A 25,756-nucleotide genomic window follows, 5' to 3' on the forward strand; every position below is an offset into this window, starting at 1 on the left:
CTTGCAAGATTCCCATCTTGGCTATTACTGCAGATGAAAGTAGTGATTTTATAATATAATAGACTAGTATTTAATTAAAATATCAAATAATTGAAATGCACATGCTTTTCCTAGTAAACAATATAGTTGTTCTTTTTATGCTCCTTAGCATCTCCACAAATGTGGAGAGTGTCACGCGCTTAGCAGCAAATAGCAATAGAAGTAGTGGTGTGCTAAAATTCATCAGGAAAATATCCCTAGGCTATGTTTTTCTACTACACTACTATCCTGAATACGTTTGTGGTTTGGTGTTAGATTAATCCATTTCAGCTAAACACAACAGTCAGCAGTACTTCCCATCCTCCTGATCCTAACTCACTTTATGAGATCATTGTATGACATCAGATATCCATGGATTTGATACCTGATAAAGCTGATTTGAAGTTCCCTGAGAAAATATCTATATGGTAAATTGCTGTTCCTACATTTTTATAGTTTTACTTTCAGATAATTCTGACAAAATTAATGGGAAAGGCTTATTTAAATTTATGGCCATAAGCACTAGAATATCTACAAATATTTCTGAATATCAGCTCTTCTCATTTCTGAATTTCAGCTCTTCTCATTTGAGTTGGATGCTGGGCTTAGAGGATAAAAGAAGCTTCAAATCAACAAGAATCTCAGCAGGATGCGTTATGCTTTTGGTTTTGGAATATCTCATGTGCTAAAACTCGGTAAACTTTTTTTGTTAATGGAACTCTCATGGTTTTGTTTTGCTAAGCAAAACCACCCCATTTATGTAAGGACAAGTAACATCGTCACTTTGTACTTCAGCGGGAAATGTTTAGTCAGAAGGCGTTTCACCTCCAGGAGCTGTGTCCTCCTCTCAGAGGACAGTCAGACGGCTGACAGCCTTGTACAAAATGTAACAACTATGTATTTTAACCTGCAGTGTGTTTACACGTTTAATATCACATAACTGCATGATGTACTTACAGCAAAAGGCAAAATCTATTTTAAACACTGAAGCCTACATCACACATTGTGACTGGTGCTAATTTGCTTTAAGGGAACTTACATGGTGAACTGCAGTGTTTCTGCTTGAGAAAGAAGGCTGTTAGCTTTGACATTTGCAAACAAACCTTTGAAATGATTGTGTTACTGGGACAGAATAGTCAGGTCAACTTTCAAGTAAAAGAAACCTTGCCTATGTTGCACTGCTGAACATGAAGAAGACCAAAATCCAGGTCCAGCAAACATGCTTATTGCAATTCTGTGTTTTTTAAGAGACAGTATCTGCCAGTGTGGCTTATGAAGTACATGAACTGTGTCAAAAATTTGTGCTGCTGCTGTGACTGTTTTGAATGCAAGAATCAGCTGATTTCAATTTTAATATTGGCATCTCCCAGCATTTGTCTTCATCTGGTATTTAAAATGAGATAGGGAAATGTCTCAGAAACTACATGTTATTTTAAAAACCTTTTAGCACTTACAATAGTGGCTTAAGCAAAAGGTTCTTTTTGCATTCTTTCAATATTAAAATGATAGCAAAAAGAGAGTCCATTGTGTTCTCATTATAAGTGACATTTTAGTAGCATTAAGATCTTGTGGTTTAAATGCTATGTGGACAAAATGAAAAAATGATTAAATCAAAACATCAGAAATATTTTGCTGAATTATATATTTTGCATCTTATTTACTTGAATGTCTTGGGCAAGTAGCTTGGCTGCATGATAAGGAAGCTCAAATAACCATCTCAAAGGACAGCTGAAAATAACAGCACTGAAAATGAATTGCAGCTTTGAGTTACACAAGATTAAGCTGACTAATCTGCTGATTCAGTTTTGCCTTTGTTTTTTGGTTTTGTCATGCAAGATCAAGTGTCAAGCAGACAAACACGTAAAGTCATCCCAGGCTCCCAGTAACAACAAGAAGCAGCGGGCTGTTCCCCTGCCACCTCTGCATTCTCCAAAGAGAAAACAGCAAAATGCTCACCTGCAGCAAGAGGCAGCAGGCTCAGGATAGACAGGTTCCTTTTCTTGTTACAGGTGTACTGAATTTGGTATTTCTATTTCACAGATTATTTTTGTTAGAGATGCTCATTTAAGAAACCTTACTTCACTTCATAGGAAGTGTAATAATGCATATGAATGATCTGGAGGGGAAGCCATACAAGGAGCAGCTGAGGTCACTTGGGCTGTTCAGCCTGGAGAGGAGGAGTCAGGGGAGATCTCATTGTGATCTCCAACATCCTCACAAGGCACAGAGGAGGGGCAGGTACTGACCTCTTCTTTCTGGTGCCCAGAGACCTGACCCAAGGGAATGGCTGGAACTGACATCGTGGGTCCCTTGCAACTCAGGATGTTTTATGATTCTGTGTGTCAGGAGACAACAGATTCAAACACAGCTCTTACAACATCTACAGAATATAAAAGCACAGCAATATATTCTTCTATATGGACTGGCTTTTGGACAGTCCAAAGATAGCAAACTCTTATGAGTGCTGATGGATCAGAGAACTGTCAGTGGAGCCACTCGCAGTTTGATATTAACCCTTGCCCAAGTGACAATAATGTTTATTACTCACAGAGATGGTCAGGTGAGAACTGCCCACCCTGAGGGAGGCGGTGTTCCAGCAGTACCCACCATCACTGCCCTGGTGAGGCTGAGGAACACCACAGGGAAACCTGGGCCCAGTTATCCTTGCATTCCTGACACTGAGCAGATCTATGAAGGGCTGTTGGGAACAGCACTGCAGACATGTTGGCATTGAGAGCAGGCCATGCCAGTGGGATTGCAAAGGAAAAGATGAAGCCAGTAAGTCATTAAGGGATATTCCAATTGAAAGGAGATAAATAAGAGTCCTTCCAAAGAAGGAGTCATAGTAGCTGGATGCTTTTTTTCCTTTTTATTATTAATATGAGAAATAGCAATGACTAAAATCATAGCGTGATACTGCAGAAATGAACATGTTGCAGGGCAGCTGGCATTGCAGGCTCTCCAAAATAAAAAGAGAATGAAATAAAGCCTCAACCCACATTGCAAACATTTCAATATTTTCTCTTTCCCTCTGGAAACGATATGTCTGTGTCATTACCAGGCACATCTCTGGTTCTACCAAAGCTGCTAAATGTATGCTGATGGAAACATGCAGCGTTTTGCCTGCAGTGAAAAGGAAGGTTCAGACCAAAATGAACCTGGGAAACAGCTGGAGAATGAAATAAAGGCTCTGTAGACCTGGGATCATATCCTTGAGCTGCCACTCATGGCTCTGACACGGCAACTGATTGCTGTGTGCATCATTTCTCTATCTGTGGAATGCAGACAATTACATTTATTTTTCTAGGTGAAAGCACACTGGGCCTTTTCAGCTGAATACGGCTGTATCAGAACTAAGTATTTTTACGATATATTTTATTGTAAGAGTTAAAAAAAAGTAGCTGAGGGATGAGAAGGACTCTTCTCATTGTTTGACTCTCTCAGTCTATACAATTTTTTCAGCACTTTTTTGAACAGACAAAAAGGTTTGGCAGGTGAATGAAAGGGTTTCTTTCTACTAGTTGTTAATGCTGTGAAAACATAAATCAGAAAGATCTGGGTTTGTGAGGGACTTCTCCCTCTATATTACAGTTTTACTAGCATTACTTTGTGGAAGAAGAGGGACTAAGACCCCCATGATAATAAACAGAAGTAATTTGTGCTTTACACAAGCTTTGCTAAGACACGGTTTGCAGATGTGAATGTGTAAGGGCCTACTGAGTTGAAGTTTAAATGCTGTCTTATAGTGTTGTCTGAGCATACTTTATTTCTCATAATTTCCTAAATAGCATCTCATTAGAGAAAGGCTGGAAATAAATCTGCAGATGTTGGATGTTATAAAAAAGGTCCTTGCAACCACTGAACGTAGCACATCTGTGTTTCCCTTATATAAGCTACTGTTTTCAAGGATGCATCACTTGGGCAGACTCTAGACTTTAAAGTCGCATAAGAAATTTTCAATTCAGGAGGGATGTCTTTTGGGTTTTGTCTGTGATTATTTTGTTTGCATATTTGTTTGTTTTATTAAGGAAATCAGAATGTTTAACGATACATAAGATCTAAAAATTTGTGGCACTTCTCCTTTATGCTCAAGCAAAATTACTCATATTTAAAGTTATGGTTTGCAGATGTTTGTAGATGTTTGAATATTGAAGTCGTAGGGTTCTGGTAAAACCCAGGATGACAGATAACCATATGGAAGTTTTTGGAAACTAGTCTTGCTGTGTGTACCAAATTTCTGCTGGGCCAGTGTTCACATGGTGCTAAATGAAATTTAGCAGTGTAGAATTTTAGTTGAGAGGTCCATCTCAGCAGCTCCTTTTGCTGATTACTCATTTGCTTCTCCTTTTAACTACTGAATTTGAGCTTGCAGCTTCCTAAGTTAACTGGTGCTCCATTGGCTACTGTAGAGGGTGACCATCTGCTCATCTGTTCTGCTCTAAGGATTTTTTTTAACGCAATGCTGATCTCAGAAAATCTGAAAGGGCAGCAGGAAAGATGTAAAAAATCTTCAGTTCCTGAAACTTTTGCAGGAAAATAAAAATGAGCAGGGGAAATAAATATTTCTTGCCTTTATTAATAGGAAAGGCTCACTGTCACCTTGTTTTTGTCAAGTTAATCAGTGTTGGGTAAAGATCCTCTAAGTGTCCCAGTCATAGGAAGAGTTTCAATGATGGTTTGCACCTCCTCAGGAGCTTCAGTCAAGCCACAGAACTGTAGGAAAATTGACTTCATTAACTTCGGGGATGTTAGCTCTACCGATTTTCTTTTTGATGGCTGTGTTTTATTTTATTCCTTCAAGGAAATCTAGGAGCAGTAGGACATAAAAATATAAGTGCCATTTCAAAATCAAATAGGAATGTCCAGCTTAATAGCTCTGTATTTTTTAAAATATGACTGTTTGACTTCTGAACTCTTGCTTATTTAAGACCTTGTGGACTCAAAAAGGAAAAATATGTGTAGCCATGTGACAAAGCAAATGCGCCAAGGAAGGATTTATTCAGTTTTGAGAAGATCAGCAGCAGTGATTCACCCTCTTGGCTGGTCTGGAATAGAACTGCAATATGGTCAACTGATTCCCCTAGGGAGGAGGAAGGGATGCAAGTCCCACACTGCTGTGTGGTCACACAGGGAGCAGTGACCTGTGCCAGGGTAGCTCCAGCCTGTGCATCCAGTACAAAGAAAACTTCAGCCTTAACCATCAGTATTGTTGTTGTAGGGGATTCAAGTTAGGCAATCCAAATGTAGCTTTTAGTGGTTCAGTGAAAGAGAGTGAAAACTTTAGAACAAGAGAACTCACCATCCAGAGACTGAATAAACAAAAGCATATTTAGACAACTGTGTGTTATTCAGCACTTTACATCATGCAAAGAAGAGAATCCCTCCTCTTTTCAAGCCCCCGCACAAGTCTTGCCATAGGTTTTTCAGGCTGATCTGCGAGATTTGTTATTTTCAAAGTTAAAACAACATCAGTTGAAAGGAGTTACAATGTCCTTTGTATACCCTGCCCCCCTCATCCAGCTTTGAAATCTATGAAAGCAAAGCAAACTATGTAATAAATTCTGGTGTTTGTTCCAATAATTGCTCAGGTGACCAAAGCTTTGTAAGGATTTACTGATTTATTGGAGTTTTTGATCCTTGAAACCTAATCAGTAGGTTAGACTTTTTCTGAGGAACACCCACTGTAGTGAAGTCTAAAGTGTCATTAAGCAGAAAAACCCCACTGGCAGGTATTAGAATTGATAAAACATCTGGTCTTCTTTTTACTCTTTAAACTAGTTGTTTATATTTATGACTTTTGTCTTTCTTACCGATTCCATAGTGAATCTCTTGAAGAAAAACTTGAAAGCCTGGATGCTGAAGATCTCATGTCTCATCTGTCACAACCAGAAACCTACCTAGATGAGGAGAAAAAGATCAAGTAAGTAAAACTGACCAAAGCTATGACAAAGTCACTTATTTAAACAGTCAGTTTGAAACAATGTGTGTTAATTCTTCAGGGATGGAAATTTATCTTACACTTTTTGATTGCTGCATTTGATATTTTGAGTTTCACTGTGGTGAAGAGATCCATTAGAAATTCCCTGAAAAAGAACACCTTGTTAAAAATTGCTGGAGGAGAGCTTCACTTAGCTGGCTGGGAAAACTCTTTGCCTAACTCAATGTGGCAACTACTCAGTCAGGTGCACTGAGTGCAGTGCTGGTAGCATTGACTGTCCAAGTTGTCCGACACTTCAGAAGACCCTGTTTTCTGATATAACCTCAGTCTAACCATTCAAGCTGAAAATTTCAGTGTCAGGTGTATGCACAAGACAGAGATAAGATCTGAAGGATAAAGAGACTGGGAACAAGAAGTGTTCTGACGGGGAGTAATCCTGCATGTAGAAGAGGGCAGGAGGGTGTGGGGAGACAGACATAGCAAGATATGGACGAGTGTCTCACAGTTTTTCATCAGGTTTTTCTGCCATTATATTCCATACTCTTTCTAGTTTAAGACTTGTGTTGCTGTGAGGAAAGGAAGGTGCTAAACATGGTGCAGAGCCCTGAGCAGGTGGGTAGGGATGGCAAATACTTTTCACTTTGGGACATTCTGGACTGATCTTCATGTTTGGACCAAAGTGACAAGCTAGAAAAAGACTGGCAGGGGCTTGAGGCTAGATATGGGTGCTGGGAAGGAGAATATTACACAGAAGCCATTGCCATGAGATGGTAAAGCAGGGACACTGGGGCAAGCCCAGTGAGAGAGAGATGGGGAGTGCGTGAGCTTGCACATGGGAGAGGTGCCATGAGGATGAGATCAGGGTCAAACAGAGGGGCCCAGGCAGAAGGGGAGTGGGAGAGAGCCATCCCCATGTTACACCCTTGAATTAACCAGTCTGCCCATTGTCATTTGAGCATATCACTTTATTCCTTGATTCCATGAGGAAAAACACAAATCCTTTTCCATGAGTACTTTTTTTTCTTAACCTTCTGTCTAAGAGAAGCAATGTTACGCCTGTTGACCTATTTCCCCAGAGACTGCTGTAGTTTGTTTATGGGGTTTGTCCTGTTTGTTTTGTGTTTCCAGATATGTCATGTGGGTCTGGAGGTTTTCCAACCCTTAACATTAAAAATAACACAGAATAATCCTTGTCTCCAAGACATATGAGATTCAATTAAAAATTGTGGCATACAAGTTTTTGGATGGGATGTTAGTATCTCTCTTTTCCCTTCTGTTTCTGAGCCTTTAAGATACTTTAAAGTGATGTTGTCAAGAGCTCTTTTATTATTTAGAGGGTTAGACATCTTTTTTTACCAGCAGATTCCAGATTTTTACATGCTGGCTGGAAAGGATCTGAGATTTTCCCAGGTATGCCACCAGCTTGGCAACACAGGAGGAGAAATGGTTACAAGCATTGCTCATAAGGAGGAGGTGTGTCCCTTGATTTGAAGTGTGCAAGAGGAAGAGTATCTGCCTCAAATCAAGAATATTCTGCTTGAATATTGTGTTACATCCAGGAAAGTTGTGTGAAGGCAGCCCTGGCACTGTGCTGTGTTTTTGTGGATTGGGAAAGGCCTCTCCTGGCAGACAGATGAGTACCACCATCGTACAACAAACCCATAGCCACTGGCAACCCTGGATGTGACTCAACCCATGATGACATGTCTGCTGGTTCTTTAATTTTACAGCACACCTCTTCCTTTTAATTATACTATTCATCTCCTTAGGCAAAAAAAGCATCATCATAGGTTTATGTTATTCAAATCAAAGCAAGAAATAAAAACCATATAATGGCTCATTACTTTCTAAATCAGTTGCTGACCTAAGTTTACAAGTAACTATGATTGACATTGAACTAAATTTTAAATGGATGGAAATCTATTTTCTGTAAGTCTAAAAAGTCACAGAAATTCTTATGTCTGCTATAATAGGCTATTGAATATTATTTAATTGCTCATTTGCTGTAAGTGGCATAATGAGGATTTTCAGTTAGATCTCAGTGGTTTTGCATGATTATATTCCCTTTCTAGGTCTCCTACTCATTTTGGGGCTTCTTGATACAATAGCAATCAACAAATAAATTAAATATCGAAGAAATCCAGAAAAACATTTATAAAGAAATCAAGTTGGTTGAAGTTATCATCATTGATTGATGAGAAACAACACTGAGAAGGAAACATATGTGGCTCTCCTACAGAGAGGAATGATGGTCCAGTGATGAAAGTGCTCATGTGAGTTCAACACTGACTCAATGACCTTGGACATTTATTAGGACATCATTCAGATGGCAAATTCCTCAAGCCATACACCCATTAGAATAATTTATCTGGGTAAAGAATCTTTTGAGGCTAAATACAACTTTTCTCAAACCCTTGACCCAATGACAGTAGTAGAATTTGGGCTGTGTCAAGATGGCATTTTGACTCTTCTTCGCACCCCCCAAAAGAAACCAAAACCAATGCTCCCTGACTGTCCGTGGCAGTGTGGAGATAACATTACCAAATTTGTGGAAAATCCTTATATATGACAGTATGTGAGTGGGAGCAGGGAGTGAATATGAAATATAAAAGCCCAGAACATATAGAGAACAATGAAAACTGGAGAAATATGATTGCCTTTCACCCAGGAACACCTACACCTGAAAAGAGAAAGTCTAGTGGGGCTTAAGTAAGGAGGGGGCCCAACTGAGAACAGGGTGACATTAATGGCAGCTGGGTGACAACTCGACACAATACAGTAATACAATAGCAGATTCTATGAGTCCTTGGATGAGGAAAGCATTTGTTCTTGTGCCTAGTTATAAATACATACAATTATATTAAATTAATTGGTAGAACCTAAGTGCTTGACTAATCCTAATGCTTAACTAATAAGTATAATGAGTTGAATCCCCATATTTTTAAGGTTTTAGAACAGGGTAAATGTTGTGGAAAGCTAATGGATTCTCAGGAAGAGAATATAAAATTGTGAATATATTGGGTCATAATAAAGAAAAAAATTATGCAGGGATTTTGCAGAGAAGAAAATATCAGGATTTTTTTTTTTTACATTCTTTAATTACCTGCATTTGATATTGCTTAAACTCTGTGTGATTTCATGTGTAAGTCATTTAATGACCTATTTTATCTTGCTTTTTGTTTTAGAGGACTTTTTTTTCTTTCATAATAGACTATATGACCTGAGTAGCAATAATACAAATCTGTATTTTTCATGTCTAATGACTATTTTAGGGCAAATACTAGCCAACCAATTTTCTCATATGCCTGAACTAGAGTTAGCCTAAATAGAAAAATTCAAACAAGCAAAAGTTAATATTGTTTCTACAGTCACTGATATAACAACAATAGTAGTTGTGCACCACCATGCTGAAAATCAACTCCCTTTATGTCCAAACAATAGCGTGAATCACAGAAATCTGACCTTGATATACAAATGTGATCATGTAGTAATTATAGCTCTTGTGCTTTCTGTATAAACAGACTACTTCATCTGGAAATGCTGTAGGGTACTGCTTCATTCTGCAATTTGCAGCAAATGACTGAGCAGAAAGCTTTTATATCCCGAAAAGCTTTAAAATAAAGCAGGTAGAAAAATCTTATTTCCCACAAATGAAAAAAATAAGCTGGTTATTTGAACAGCAGTGAATCAAGTCATTGTTCTATCCATGTTCTGTTGAAAAGCAGGTATTACAAATTTAAAGATTGTCTTCAAAATCACATTTTGCAAAGGTTATTAAGACACTTTCATGGGCAAAATATGGAACTAAATTACTCAGTCCAAGTGGTAACTGACATGTTCTTTAACAACTGTAAGGTTAACAAAAATATTTTTCATTTCATGCCAAAATCTGCTTGTTCTGTTTCTGTCTGTGTTGGTATCATCCAAACAGGATCTGACAAACATATGTTCTTTGGCTTTGCCCTAATCCATGATTTGGATAACACTATTAAGATGTGGTCTAACAAACTTCAGAGAAGCAAGTCTGAGGATATTTGTCTGTGGACTTGATTTTAGTATGTCCTAAGCAATAGAAGCTCCATCCAGACCTCATGAATTAGCTGTATGTGTTTTCAGTGTTTTCTTAAAAATATATGATCAAAATATTAGCATGCTTATAGACATGGGCTGAATCCTGAAAGAAAACAATAATGGAAAACTAGCCAGAGCAGAGCCCAGAAGTGATCCTGAAGGGCTGAGTGACATCCTCTTGATGATGAGTCCCCACTTATGAGGGTTTCCAAGAATGTCAGTTGCCGTGGTTTTAATCTATTCAATCATTACTGTGATGACTTCGGAGAACTCTGGTTTCTTAATCAAAATTTTGCTTAGTGCCACAAGTGCTACCAAAGTTCATAAGTAATATATAAGTAGTGTTATATATAAGTATTACAGATTTTTCTTTTCCCCAGGAAAATTTAAAACCTGAAAAAATATCAAGATAGCTTTATTGAAATAAATGATATTTTCCTTAAGTCCATCCTGAATGGCATGCAATGAGTAATGAAAATAGTAATAAATTGCATTACTTTTCTCTGATTTTTACAAGTAATACCTGGAATTAACAATTCTGGGGTTTTGCATGTATTGATGTCAAGCTGAGAGGGTTATTAATCCTCAGGTCATTACACCAAACTTTTAAATATATTGGCAAAGTATGAGATTTCTTCTATTCATCTTGAAATACCCTCATGTTTGAATATGTATGGAAAATCAACTTAATAATTCACACCTTTTCTCTCAAGGTACTTTTAGAAATAGCAACAGATTAAAAAAGAAACTAGTTTTAGGAGATGGTTATTACTGTTAGAATGGAAATTAGTGCTCTGTCTCTCATGTGATATAATTGTCATACGATTATGAAATTATCATGGATGGGCTGTGCAAGTGCTATAGAACAGCAGCTTGGAATTCATGATGCAAAACACAATTCTAAGATTGTTTTTCCAACCATAGGATCTTATAGCACATTGTTAGAGAGGGCCAGAGGGCTCACAGGTACTTGTGTGGTCATCTTCTGCTGTCTTGTTCAGAGGTGAATTTTCTTTAAGTCTCAGATATATGACAAAGATTTGTGTAAATATTTAGACTGAATGACTTTCTAGTCTTTGGAGCCTGTCTTTTATTATTTGTCTAAGGGCTTCAGGATGGTGGTATTGTGAGTTAAATCTCCTTGTATCCACTTAAGAGTGACCTTTTTATCACTTTTGACTATATCCATCAGCTGTTTCTTGGGCTCAGGGAAGAATTTTCATTTTGTGGAGGCAGCACCTAATCAGAATGTCTGCTGCCCAGCTTCACATCTCTGGAGGGCTTTCACTGATCTTGTCAAAGGTATTTTTTATTATTTGATGACAAGGTTGCTATTCACAGTCCAAGATTTTGAGTTATAATCCACTTCTGAAAACTCTGAGGGGATAATAACACACAAGACTGCTTCCTATCTTCCCTGTATGCTTAGTCACTGCTTAATTATTTACTCAGTACAAAGTTGATTGCAAAATACCCTTTGCATGGTATATATAGATTAATAATATAATGTGAATATGACATACAGCCCTCTTTTCAGTGCCCCCACTTGTTCTCAATAGCCATTGATTGTGGGCTAAAATCAAGATCAGTCATTTGCTATCTGAGTTTTTAAGAAGGAGTCATTATTAAAATTAGAAACTAAACCCAGTACATCAGTTTTAAAGATCAAATTGTTTCTGCACAAAAAAGTTGGGTGCATTTGAACATTCCATGTCCTTCCTTCAGCAGCTTTTCTACTCTGAGTTGGCAGCACTCAAGCAAAGCAAGCACCACACCTCCTACTTCCAGCCCTCATTGATTAGTCAGGCACTCGTGAGGTTATGCATTGTCCTGGTGTCTGAACACCTCACAGAAGTTAATATGTTTGATATATATTTGTAGGATGGCTACAGCAGACTGAAGACAAGACCGCCAGGCTCCAGTTTGTGACAACCCCACTTTTCCTGATACAGCTCTGTCCTTCACAGTGCCTTGTTTGTCATTCCTTCCTCTTTGACATGCACCAAGCAGTACCAGTCTCCTACTTAACAGCCCTGTGAAAATGTAATTTATTTTGGCTCGGTAAAACCTCTAGCCGTCTTGTCCTTCAGCAGAGTGCAGAACTATCAAAGTGTCTGTAGAGAATTTCCCAAAATACAAGGCACATAGGAGCCTCAATATAGGCATAGAAAGATGTTCCTAAGTATTCTCTTCAGGTCTGTATCTACCCATACAGTGAGTCATGCCCAGATCCATGAGCATGGATATTTATGTCTTTGAAATCATATGTCCTATCTACACAGAAAAATGAGATAACCTCAAAAGTTAGTGACAGAACAAAACCTTTACAACTTAACCCAAACTCAGTCCATGTAAATGGGATTCTTTACCTCCACTTTAGTGAGCTCTGACTCAACTTTTAGACTGTGAAAGTGGGATGTATCTGACAAAGTGTCTTTGCCTCGGCTGTTCACTCCAGACTCCTTTCATCATGACTGATGATATGGTCAACACAGACAACTGAAAGTAGGTTGCATCTCACCTCATCTTACAAAAGCTGAAGTTTAAAACAGAGATAATAAAGTAGATGTCTATAAAATTAGATGAATCACATGCTAAACTGCTTCTTTCATCCTACTGACTAAAAGAGAGAGTAGGGTGCTGATTCCAGAGGTGAACACCTACTCCAAAGATACTGCATGCCTAAGGACAGTGCAGCAGGGCCTTTTTATTTCTGCCTGAACCTTACCACAGGCAGGTATAAGACTGTACCTCTAATTCTACAGTCAAGAAGAGACATTAGGAAAAAGAAAACAAATTAAGAAAACCCCCAATCTTTCAATGGAAAACAACACAAAAAAAGATGATGTGCTGCCATGTACGCTTACATATTTTCCAGTGGCTATCTAACGGGGAGTTGTACCGATCTTTCAGAATTTGTTTGATAGAAGTTACACAAAAATCCCACAACAAAATTATATGTTGGAATGTCAGTTTTATTTTTGTACCAAAATCTGAAAAAAATAAGCTCTTCTTTCTGTTGTATTTGTATCAGTTTCCTGTTCAACCTCATGTAACACTGCTTGGTCTGCCTGTCTTGGTAACAGCATGAATTTATAGCAAGACAGAAGTAAGCAAATCATGCAGTTTTCAAGAAGGTGGGAAAGAACTGAGAATGACAGCCTCCAGGCTTTGAAGGTAGTTAAAAATGTGGAATAAATAGCATTATATTCTCTAAACAGCTCCTGGTATTTAATAAAATGCTTAATAAAAAAATTAATATTACCAGTGCATTAATTTGTTAAACTGGCTAATGAATTCCTAATATCTCTGCAAGTGACAGTAGATGAGTATTTTGAATGCACTCAGATGGGGTTGACTCATATTATAGAAAGCAGAGATGTGAATGGTGGGTATCTGGAGGTTTCTTCTGCTCTTCTGCAGCTGTGGACCTGATCTGACTGCTCTGCGAATACTTGCTGAGAGAGGGAGAGGGAGGGGGAGGGGGAGAGGGAGGGGGAGGGGGAGAGGGAGGGGGAGGGAAGGGAAGGGAAGGGAAGGGAAGGGAAGGGAAGGGAAGGGAAGGGAAGGGAAGGGAAGGGAAGGGAAGGGAAGGGAAGGGAAGGGAAGGGAAGGGAAGGGAAGGGAAGGGAAGGGAAGGGAAGGGAAGGGAAGGGAAGGGAAGGGAAGGGAAGGGAAGGGAAGGGAAGGGAAGGGAAGGGAAGGGAAGGGAAGGGAAGGGAAGGGAAGGGAAAGGAAGGGAAAGGAAGGGAAAGGAAGGGAAAGGAAGGGAAAGGAAGGGAAAGGAAGGGAAAGGACGGGGGAAGGAAAAAAGAAAGAAAGAAAGAACAGCTGTTTCAAGGGCAATTATCTAAATGAGCTGGAGAAACCTGGGATGACTAAGTCCCCAGTCTCTGGAGAATTTGCTCTGATCTCTTTGATGAATTTTAAAATGATATTACATTCTAGGTTTTAATAACATAGCCTTTCTCCTCTTCTTCTGGCTCTAGGCAACTGTTGTTAAGTCCATTTTTTACAAAAGCCTAAGAAGCAGGAGTTAATAAGTCCAAGTTGCTAACCCCAGCACTGCAGATGTGCTGGGTTGCAGAGAGCAGGTGAGAAGAGAGGTGTGTGCATTACTATCAGCACCACGCCTGTTGAGGAGGGCCTTTTCATCCGTCCTGCTATGGGTCTGTTTCGCTTTCAGTTCACCAAATTAATTGAAGGGGGAAAAAATTTTTCAGTATCTCTAGCACAATCAGTGACAATATATGCAGCTTTAGTTTCCCTCATCTGATGTATTAATGAACCGGATCTTGACAAAACAAGAGACATCTCTGATTAGACAGACCACCAGCACCAGCGGGAAATGTTGGTTCCCGTCATTGGTTTACAGTTTTAAGTCGGTTTCTTTGGTGAACAGTTCTTGAAGTGTCAATGTTTTGCTGCTTGTGGTTGGAGCCACAAGCAAATCTGGCAGTTAAATACCAAGTCAAGGGTAGATTTAGAGGGCCTTAGTCCCTGGGGAAAATCTAAAGCCTGAGTCACAGCCCATATGTGTCTTTAGCCAACATCTGAAGGGCTGGACACTTAGAACTGGGTTTATAGGAGAAAACACAGTAAGAAGGAGGCACCTAAACCATCTAACAGGGAACATGAGAGGTGCAGCTGGCCTTTGAGCACAACCTTAGAGAACTCAGGGATGTCAGTCTTTGCAGCAGACCTGTAATCATGAATCTGCCCCTGAACGTGGCAACTGAAGTCAGCCCTCCTTATCTTGTAAAAATGCAATACCCCTGCAACACTCGACAAGTTTGTGGCATTGTGTAGCAGGAAGGTTCCGTGTTCATCCCCCTCCCCACCCTGCCTGAGTGGGACCAGAATTTCCAGCCAGTGTCTGTCCTCTCCCACAAGCCCCTAAGATCACTCTGCAAGGCCTAGAAATTTTTAATAGCTGCAAAACAATCAAGTTAAATCTTCCTTTGAGAAAAACAAAACCAACACCACAGAACCCTGTGAATATATCTCAGATTTTTTTTTCAGGGAACATCTGATCCAATTTAATTCAGTAAGTCCCTTTCCAGCCATTAATCTCCAGCCAAATTTTGTTTTAAATTTTATTGAACATTATGATTTACTGCACAGCTCTCTGTTCATTATTACTTAGAGAAGCAGTTGTTCAGATTCTCTTTCTCTTGATCTCCTGATCAGGAAAATACTACGCAGATGTGTATAGAAGCAAGAATATTATTCCTGTAAGAGAACTCTTCTGCAATTAAACATAGTGTCCGTGAGGGAAATTCTTATCTTGCAAATAGTTTCTGCTTCTAAGAAAGACCTAACAGCACAAATGAGCCCAGCTTTCCGTACACTGGGTCTACTGTTTGCTGCAAAAACAGTGCTGTAACTGACACAATTAATATTGCACAAATATCCTGGGAGGGCTTAAAAATGTTGAAATCCCACATACATATCCTTCAGTATTTAGAAGAACCTGATCTGCCCAGCACATTCCAAAATGAACCTGCTTCCTTTCTGGGAAAAAAAATTGTTTGTTTCTGTCATGCACAAGAAAGGACAAAGCAGAAACGTATTTTCTCATGATAACTACTGTCGAAACCAGAGGGTGTTGTCAGTGTTCACACAGATGCTGCTTGGTCACTGTGGTGCTCCTCCTCCCTTGCATTCTATCTGTGGGAACCAGAGCAAAACCTGCTGCAGTTTGCTCCTGGAGTGGGAGCTGGCTGGTATTGCTCAGTTCTGCTGTTCATGATCAGCACTTGTCTCCCGCCAAACCTGGTAAACTCAATATATGTTGCAGACGGCTGGAGGTGCTAAGGAGCAAAAGCACAAACCTGTCCTTTCTGGGCATCCCTCTTTCTCTCCCGTCTATGTTCCCATTCTGAAGGGAGCCTAGTGCCTTTCTGCAAAACTCAAATCGACTGTCTTCAACAGCCTGACCCACCTGATGATTTCTATTCAGAACAGGCCTTGAATCATAAAAACAGATGTTCTGCAGCTCAGAGCAGAGTTACATTGTCCTGCACTGGGACACTTGAGAGGAAGCACTGAACTCTTGTCTAGAAAAACCCTTACTAGACTAAAATAATCGACCTCACTTTCAAAAGGATGTTGAAATAATCTAATCCAATCTATTTTAATTGGTTATGAGCTAAAGTTCTGAATTCTAGGCAACCACCTCTTGAAAATTACTAATTAAGATTTTACCTTCAATGTCCAGCTTTAGCAAACAGGGTCCTCTCAAGACATTGCCAATGCACTAGCAGCCAGCACTAGTATGGAAGCAATACTGATGCCAGGACATTATTATCTCCAGGAAACACTTCTTGCATTAATATGGTGGTTTAATGGCTTGTGGTATTTATTGCAAGGAGCAAAACTGAACTGTTATTATTCCTAAAACCACATTGGCACACACAGGTTTGCATTAATTTATACCAAGAACCAAGAGGATTTGAGAACTCTGAAACCCCCTATGGGCAGCCTGGAGTGGCAAATGCTGTGGAAGCTTTTCTCCTGGGTTGCAGAGAGCACATCATTACACTCCTGTGGAAATTCTCTTTCAGCCTCACAGCAGCTGTGGCTTTTCCCTTTGGGAGGAGGTAGTTAGAGGTTTCAAATAGTATTTTTTTCCTTCTAGCAATCTGCCTATTTTTACAAAATGTGTAGGAGCTCTTGAGACCTCTGTTCCTCCATCTGTCTTGGCTGAAGGGGGGTCAAAGTCTTGGGGTGTCACATACACACACAATGCAATTGCCTCAGTGTCGCTTGTGGACAGGCTACAGACACTGCAGAGTTCTCAGTGACACATTATTTAAACCCTATTCAAATAATATGGATCCCTATGATACAAGTTACTTTTTTTCCCCAGGATGTAAATCACATCCTGGATAAGGGATAAGGGTCCCTTAAATGGGAAGGTGTCTTTCAGCACCAGTATCATGGAAAAGTGTTCTCTAAGATTCCCTGTTTTCCTTAGGATCAGGCTAAACCTGGTCTCACTGATTAAGGTCATGTTCCTTCTTATGCCTCGTCTGTCTAATGGTGTAAATGTATGGTAGGAGTTTACTTGTAAGTCTAACCCGTTTATTCACACTGGAGCTCTTGCAGTCCTTTGCTTAGGACACTGCTGATGTGACTCACAGAACACAGGCCTATTTCAGACCCCAGAGCTGAGAAGGAGATACATGTGTCACCCACTTGTGGCTGTTTGGGAAACCAAAGTCTCTTAAAATGGGCAGAAGCAGTGTCAGAAATGATCCTTGAGGGAAGGATGTTTCTCACTGAAGAGGAACCTTACAGCCAGGCTGTCCTCTGTGCTCGAAGGCAATGGAGGGGACGAAGTGTAGGAGTTTATGAAATACCTTGTGCAGACATGTATATACCACCCTGTAGGGGAAAAGCCTAATTATTGCTCTGAGCTTCCGAGGAACTCTGAGAAGAAAAGCATAAATCTCAGCCATCAAGAGACTTCTGTAATTCAGACCAGGTGTCAGGTAGGCTGTTGCATGGCTCCAGCACAACATGACTTACAAGCACCTTTTTATCCTTGTTCCTCTGCTACTGATGCACTTTAAGTCTAATATTCTCAATAGTAAGGAAATTTGTTTCCACTGAGCCAAATCCCATTTGTCTAGGTCGTGAGAATGAATACCAGCTGAAGATCATCTTGGATTTTTAACCCCATCCTGGTCAATACAGAAATATGATAGATCATTCTCTACCATAGCTTCAGAAACACAGAAAATAAAAATGACGAAGTTTAAATGACCTGTGAGATCTGGGATTATGGCTAAAACCAATCTTACCATTGATTAAATCTGGAATCAGATCCATTTAGGAGACATCAGAATTATACCCTGCTGGCTGATCACAATTCAAAAGCTCTATACTTAATGTAGAATTATGGTACCCATTAGTTTTAAATACCTTAATTATTTTTAAATATCTTCAGAAATTATTCTATTGAGGTAGAGATCCTCTTTGTTCATGCATATAGATAACTACTGAATTGTAGGAATTTCTGATCCTGACAAGCTTTGCTAAGTACTCAGCTACTAATTATGAACAGGAATAAAAGGACACCTGCTGAAATAATTATTAAAGGATGTGCAACTACAACCTGCCTCTTATCTGATGGATGGAGCCAGTAGAGCTCCTACGTCAGTAGAGAATGCAGTCTTACACATTTTGTGACAAATATGCTATGTAAATAATTGCATCAGTAGGCATATTAATTTGTATGAATACTGAACTGCATGGATTTTAATGCAGAAGGAAAGTAGCAATGCTAAATTAGATAAATAAATCACTAGAGTTACACAGTGCTGGCATAGATCTTATTTACTCACAAATGAATCTGGAATATTTCTACAAAATTCAGTGTATAGCACGACTACAAATCAGGTAGGAAACTAGGACCGTACCCTCACTTTCAGTAATGATTTAATAACTACATAAATTTAGGACAAAATTCTTTCCATGGCTTTGCCTACCCATTTTTGTCTAACAATCTCTTGTATCTATAAGAGCCTTTTTAAAATGGATGCCTAAAATGTGTATTACTTTAAGTAGGAAAAAGTCTACAAAGCATGTTGCAACTATCTGCAGGACAAGTGTGATGAGCTATGCATGAGCTCTGAAAGCTCAGAAAATCCTCCAGATGAGATCCAGGAACGCTGGGGCCATTATCTGTGGAAATACCACTACCTTGTCCTCCCTGTTCAACTCTTGCACCTTTCATGTGCCAGCCACTGCTGAAGACAAGATCCTGAAGTCTTGGCTTGGATGATTTTATACACTCTGCTAAGGGCTTGGTGTTAGGCTGAATCCAGATACTACAAGGCTTGTCCTAGTGCCTGAAATGTCCTGCTGCCTCCCTGGCTGGCAGGTCTGGCCAGGACAAAATTGCTCTCTGTGCACTTGGCCAGCTGCTATAAAAAGGACATGAAGCCGTGCCAGGCTTGGCAGGAGACATCTCCCTCTCCTTGCCCCAGTAGTTCTGAGGAGAACATCAACCGTGTGCTCTGCATTTCCCATGTACACATCCCTTCTGCCTGCTGCAGAGATGAACAAAAGGAAAGTGGCAGCCAGCCATGCTGCTCCTGCTTCTGGTCTGGGTAGTGCCATGCCCATGGTCACATCATAATTCTGAGACAGAAGGTGGCAATCCCAGAGGTGTTGTTCAGCCACTGACTAAGAGCTGATTTATTTTCACCCCAGACTGGAGAACAGATATGGGGGAATGTGTGGGGTTGCAGGTCCTCCCAGGACCTGGGAGCACAGCTCAATTTCTAATTGGAATCCAATCCCATCTCTGTGCCACCAGGCTACAGCTTCTGTCACTGTAGCCATGAGAGAAGACTTGGCAAGGCCTTATTTACCCTTTCTCCAAATTAGTTTAACTTTTCAGCCTTAAGGCCATACTGCAAAAGCCATTTGCTTTCCTAGATCAGGGGTCATTTTGACAACTGAACAGATACAGTATTTTTACCTGCTGAATGACAAGTGAGGCTTGTAGTTGGGTGAAGAAGACTAGTTGCACTTGTTATTTTTCACAACGAACACTTAGGAGCGCGTATATGTGTAGCTAAGGAGAGGCTCTCTTAACCATGGAGAGAGCAATGATGACTGATGATGCACTGATGCAATGATGACTGAGGATGCACTGGATCAGATGGCAATTAAAAGCCCATGGCCTCAGGGAGTCACAGACTGCTCACAGAACGTCTCACAGACATCTTCTCCCATGGGGAAACGCTGCAGTCTTCAGTTTTAGTGGCTTCCTTAAGCCCCAGACTCTCTAAAACTGGATGTTAGCACAGCCCCACAGCTCTAGGATAACAAGTGCTGAGGCACCATGCAGGCATTGGGATCTTTACCCCTGCAGGCACAACTACTCATCTTGTTTGCACACTTCCTTTCTCCAGTCTTTCCTCTCTGTCCAACAAATTCGGGTTTGAGGGATGGAAGAACTCTAATGAAGTATTTTACCACCACAAACAGGGTTGTTCCTTGCCATGCCCTGCAGAGCCTGGCTCTTTAGTGCCACAGTGCCTGCCTCACCCCTTCCCCCAAGGATCATGCAGCAGCCTCAGGCACTCTCAGCTTCACAGCAAATCTTATCCAATTTGTTATTTTTTCCTCTGTCTTTATTTATGAAAGTGGTGTGCCAAAACACTGTCCCCCACACTGCCACCCTTTTCTCTTTGTTTTGTTTCCTGTCGGGTGTTTTGTTCTGACACACCAAGAAAAGACACAAAACATGAGGTGGGAACATCTGGCCCTGGCTGTAGAGCATTGTCAAGAATAGAAGTTCCTAGATACCAAATCAGCTTTTTGCCCCCTCTCCATGGGACCTTGCTGAGGGATGTTCAGGGCTTGCTGCCGCAGCCCCAGGGCGGCCAGCAGTCCCCAGCCGGGACTTCGCTCTCTCCAACACAATTACAGTCTGCAAATGTTTAAAGGCAGTTTCTTTTGAGTGAGCCACATGCTTCAAATTGTTATGTGGTTAACCACTGAGAACAAACCCCCACACAAATACCTAAGGATCAACTTGCTCAAGCCAGGGTGGTAGCAGTGGGGGCAGAAGAGGAGAGGGAAGACTTCCTCATTTTTATTTTTTTTTATAAGAAGAAAATAGAGTTATCTTATGACTTTTCCTAAAGTGCCAGCAGCCTCCGTGTCACAGTGTGTGCTGGGTGACGGCATTTGCACATTTGTTTGCTGATGAAAGGAGCCTTGTACAGCAGCTGTATCCACACACACCACGGGCCCCATCCTCTGCTGGTGTAAATCAGCTCCTCTGGTGCGTAGGAACTGGAAATGCAGCCCCCTCTCCCTGCGTGATGTGCAAGTGCCAAGCTGGGGGAAGACTTCTGCGCTTTGACATTGTCCTATCCCATGTCCCTTAACTCTTATAAAAGCTGAATACTTTTCTGCTGACTCACAGAGACAGATGGATTTTGTTAACTCCAATCGAGATAGAGGAAGATGCACTAAAACTAAAAGCATCACTTAGTGGGATTGAACACAGCTTTGGGGTTCAGGGGGGGACTGAGCAAGGATCACCTCTCACCCTCTTCAGCATGGATGGAGCTTAGCTCCTGGGTGCCACATGGCACAGTGATGTGTGGTCTAGGCTGAGGCTGCTGCTAATCAGTGTCTGAAATAATGACCCAGGCTGTCATTCCATCCCCCTCCTTGTGCCCTCTCTGGAGCTTTGCAGCTCCCCAAAGCCCAAGAAAGAGACTCGGAGCCAATAGCAATAGAAAAAGAAACACCCCAAAACAAGCACAGAACTCAAATCCCCTTAGTAATTCCATTGCATCTGCTTAAATCTTCTTAAGTTACAGAGGATTACAGTGAAGTAAATTAACTTCCCTTTGCTTGTGTTTCCTTGTATTTTTGAAGACTTTGAAACTGTTGAGGAGCAAATTGTCTTACAAACTCATGGAGAGAGTTTCCAATCATGACTGGCAGAGCTGTTCATGTAGTGTATCTGAGAGTGGACCCAAAAGGAGATAGAGATAATTATTTTGCCATTGACCAACTTCAAGATCCATCTTAACTTTATTTTAATTTCTAAAATGGCAAATTAAGGGTTCACAGCATGGCTAGGATAGTCTTGAGGGGGAAGATGCAATCCAAACGTGATCTGCTTTCTCAGGTGTGAAACAAGAATTCTCTGCTTTTTGAGGAAAACTGCGTGAAGAGGAAGGGTTAAACATTTTTGGATGTGGGGGACATTTTTGGTGAAAGTGGTTTAGTTCCTCTGGTCCATTTATCATCTGAGCAGTGAAACATCACTCTGCTTATGAAGTTAGCTCTGCAGGACTCTGTACCTGTCAAAATTGTTTATCCATACTTGCCAACAATAGCAAGAAAGGCAGGAGGACTGGCAGTCGTGATGCTGAGTGAGTTGGACACATGGAGTGAGGGCGCATGAGTCGAACCTCCTCACTGATGCAGAAAAGTAAAATGTGTAAGAACATTAAAGCACAAAGTGTCTAATCTTAGAGAGTTTAATGGTGCAGTTCGTTACAATAAAAGAAGAATTTGCAGATTTTCTTCATGGGCAACTCAGTAGGTAGATCCTGCTCTCCAGTTAGTCCTCATGCTGCTGAAGGTTCAGGAGTAAATGCCAGCAGAAGCAGCTACTGGGGGGCATTAGCACACTGACATTATCGAATGTGGGATTTGGAATATTGCACTTGGACAATTGAAAATTAGTGTGATAATCACTTATTAAGGAATTAGCAAGGAACTACTTCTTAGTATTGTAATACGAAAATTTATAAAAAAAAAAATCATTCTAAATACAACAGAGCCTTAATCCTATATGAGGGCTATTAGGAAAAAAAAAAAAAAAAAAAAAAAGGAGAGGGGCGGGTAGAGAATTCAGGTTTATAAAAAGAAACCCGTACACAATGAGCTGAAGGTTGTGCTTCTGCACTTCCTGCTCTGGGTGTGAGCAGAAGAGGAAATTCCAAAATACCACCAAAAGAACTATTCCCACAGCATTTCCAACCTGGCTGAAACCAGAAAAGTTCTGACAGTCCTGTAAAAAGGGGCCAAAAATTCCACAACTGACCCAGTCTCAAGGATATTGTTCATAGGAAGGCTAACAAAATTTCTAAAGCTAGGAGATTTGGGTAGACTTAGATGAGTCTTCATATTTCCCCTGACTCCTCATCTGTATTTTTTGCAGTTCGTGGATCATTGATGACATTTGACCCTTCTGCTATCTTTGAGAGGAGCACATTTCTGCTACAGCCAGTTTGATCACATCCACGACCACAGACCATCAAACTGCATGGTAACTGCAAGGCAGGACACCATGGTCCAGTCTAATTCAGGTGAGGGGTTCCTTGGCTCTCCTAATTTTTTTTTGACAGTCAACCCACTAGAATGAGAGTACATCCTACATACACAGCAAGAACTGACCTTTCAATGCATAAAATGCCACCATATCAATACACATTGACCACTGTTGCCCCATGTCAATAATTAAAACTGAATTCCTGGAGGTTCCTAGGCAGACATTCGTTTGGTCTGGCTCCTCCAGAAAACTGTCCACTTTCAGCACACAAAACCTTGAAGATGAGCAGTGGGATCATGTTCAAAGGGTTGTACAGATAGTTGGCACACCAGGCTTCAGTTTAAAACCTCAGATCTGAAAGCTTGACAAAGAACTTGGAAAATGGCTCTTTTCCTTTATTGGTATAAGAAGTAAAGTATTTTGTCCTATTAACCCCCCCCCAAAACATTTAAATATCAAAGTCTCATTGTTTGGCATGCAATGCTGTACACTAAAATTCAGGATTTGTTCATTAGTCTAAGAAGAACAGTAAAACTACTATAAAGAAGTAAAATTACTATAAAAAGCTGGCTTTGCTAAAGATGTTTCTCTACATCTACACAATTCCTGAAACACGTTTTTCCCCTACAATTAGAGAATCAAATCCCTGGACTGGCTCCAATGAGCAGCTTAGGAATGTTCAGCACAACCACAGCCTCCAGCCATGGGACAGAACAAAAGTTGCAACATGATGGTGCTTTATCTTCCACAACTTATTCCAGCAAAAACTTCCATGGATGCCAATAATGAAATCTGTTTCAGAGTCCTGAAAGGAAGATTTTTTCCTTTTCAAATTCTGAGTTACTGATTTTGAGACTGGTCAATTCATTGCATTTGTGACTGTGGTTTAGCTAAAACCACCTAAGGCTGATAATGTCATCATGAACTCTCACATCCAAAACCGAAGCTAAAACCTTAGTTAAGCCCCATGTCTGAATGCAGCTTTCCTGCTCATTCAGAGCAGCAGAGCACTCAGCATTTTCCCTCCAACAACAGAAAGCCCCTTTCTGGCCTCCCACAACTGCTGCATGGAATACACTGTCACTCCTACTGCAAACTTATTTAAGAGACAATAAGGCAAATAGCTGGCACACGGATTCTTCTTAAAACTTAAATCTAGATCCACAATAAAATGTAAAAGGCCAAGAAAACATGCAAAGACAATCAGAAAATGCTCGGTTTTCTTTTAAAATTATTTTTTGCAGAGAGTGAGACATTGAAATTTACAATGGGGGCTCCATTCTGCAAGTGCTTTCTTACATGAGCTCTTTTTAAAGTCACTGAGGTTGTTTACGTGAGTAGAAGTTTCTTACATGAGAAAGGACTCACAGAATCCGGCCTTACACATTTTTGCTGCGAAGTTCACCTAGACATGGGCTGTGGAGCCGTGTGTGCATTTTCAGGAACTAAGAAATGGACTTCGGTTGTTCTTTTTGGGAAAAGTTCTGAGTTCAGCTTCACCCATCTGCTTTTCGCAGTTTGCTCGGCAGCCACATGGAATGGACGGGCTCAGCCTTTGTCCCTGTCTGAGCTGCTCCTCACCAGCCACGCTCAGCCCCGACGCGCTGTAACTCACCAGGACGTGTGCAGACTGAATTCCCATTCCAGATTTGCTCCTCAAGCCTAAGGCCATTATTCCATCTCAGACTAAAACATATTCTCCCATGGGCAGCTGAAAAAGAGCGTGTTTCTTCAGGTTTTTTTAGCCACAAAATGATAAAATATTGTGAAATAAAATAATAATAATAAAAAGGAAATCCAATGTACGGCAATCCTCAGAGTTCTGGAGCCTAAGAGTGTTGATCAGCATCCATAAATGTCCTGACCGGTGAGGAGACACAGGCACTACAACTGGAAAGAGCAGGAAGGAAAACCTACCATGTGAGCAAAGTTAAAAAAAAAAAAAAAAAAAAGCAAAAAAAAAGCGGGGGGTGGGGTAGGGGGAAGAGAGAGAGAGAAAAAGGTCTGCTCAGTGGACAGCACTTGGGCTGATAGCAGGGATTTCAGGAAATCCAAACACTCAGACAGGAAATCTGAACACTGGATAAACATGCCATAATCTCCACAGATACAGTGAACGTGCAGCGTCCCTGTTAACCCATTGCCTGCCCGTGGCCGAGCCTGAAAGCAGATCTGCGATCTGACACGCCTGGAAACACAAGCTGCCCGGGGGGCTCCACAGCCCGAGCGCTCAGGAGTCTGAGCAGCAGCCCTGCATTCAGCCCTGCCCTCGCCTTTTTAAACTCCACTGATTTCTACACAGGGCTGCCTTGGTGGAAAGGTTCCTAATTTTCCTCCTCTGAGAAGGAGATGCACCCTGAGCCCTGCAGCAGCCTGCCCGAAGTCCTGTGTGCTGCTGCCTGGATACCTGGTGGTCCTGAGCTAGTTTCACTTGGTTCTTTTTCCACTTCTCTTTTGCTGTAACACAGGAGTTGTATGGCTGTCTGTGGGACATTTCCCATATATTGTGGGATATTTGATGGCTTAGTCCAGGCTGGTACAGTGGGGACCCCCTGCTTCCAACCCTAGAAATGGTAGGGACGGGCTACTAAACTCAACAGGGGTGTTTGGAGACTCCCTTTATGCCATTTTGTGAGGGAATCTAGTTCCATGGCAGAGGGGCTGGAACTAGATAACCTCTAAGGACCCTTCCAACCCAAATTATCCTCTGATTCTATGAATTGAGGAACAAACTCTACAGTCCCTAGCAAAATTAAGATGAAGCCTGTTTGGTTGGTTATTTTCAGAATATATACTTTGTTCTTTGTGTCTTGTGGTTCACTCGTCATAAAAATATCACCATTAGGCTTCTGAATTTATTTCTTTTATATGATCTACCTTGGTTACACTATTAATGTTAAGCTCTTAGC

The 25,756-nt window shown here is 40.7% G+C and overlaps 1 protein-coding gene across 2 annotated transcripts in view; it reads right to left on the reverse strand.

Moving 5' to 3' along the window:
* Nucleotides 1–24,729, reverse strand: part of ASAP1 (ArfGAP with SH3 domain, ankyrin repeat and PH domain 1) — a 143,424-nt gene extending 118,695 nt beyond the window's left edge. For both annotated transcript variants that reach the window (XM_058831159.1, XM_058831157.1), the window contains exons 1-2: nucleotides 24,463–24,729; nucleotides 5,829–5,915 (exon numbers count right to left, since the gene is read on the reverse strand). In XM_058831159.1, the coding sequence (XP_058687142.1) occupies nucleotides 5,829–5,887 (59 nt within the window). In that variant the 5' untranslated portion in view covers nucleotides 5,888–5,915; nucleotides 24,463–24,729. The remainder of the gene's footprint in view (nucleotides 1–5,828; nucleotides 5,916–24,462) is intronic.
* Between the last annotated feature and the right edge of the window lie 1,027 nt (nucleotides 24,730–25,756).

The sequence above is a fragment of the Poecile atricapillus genome, chromosome 2 (genome assembly GCF_030490865.1).
Source record: "Poecile atricapillus isolate bPoeAtr1 chromosome 2, bPoeAtr1.hap1, whole genome shotgun sequence".
NCBI lineage: Eukaryota > Metazoa > Chordata > Aves > Passeriformes > Paridae > Poecile > Poecile atricapillus.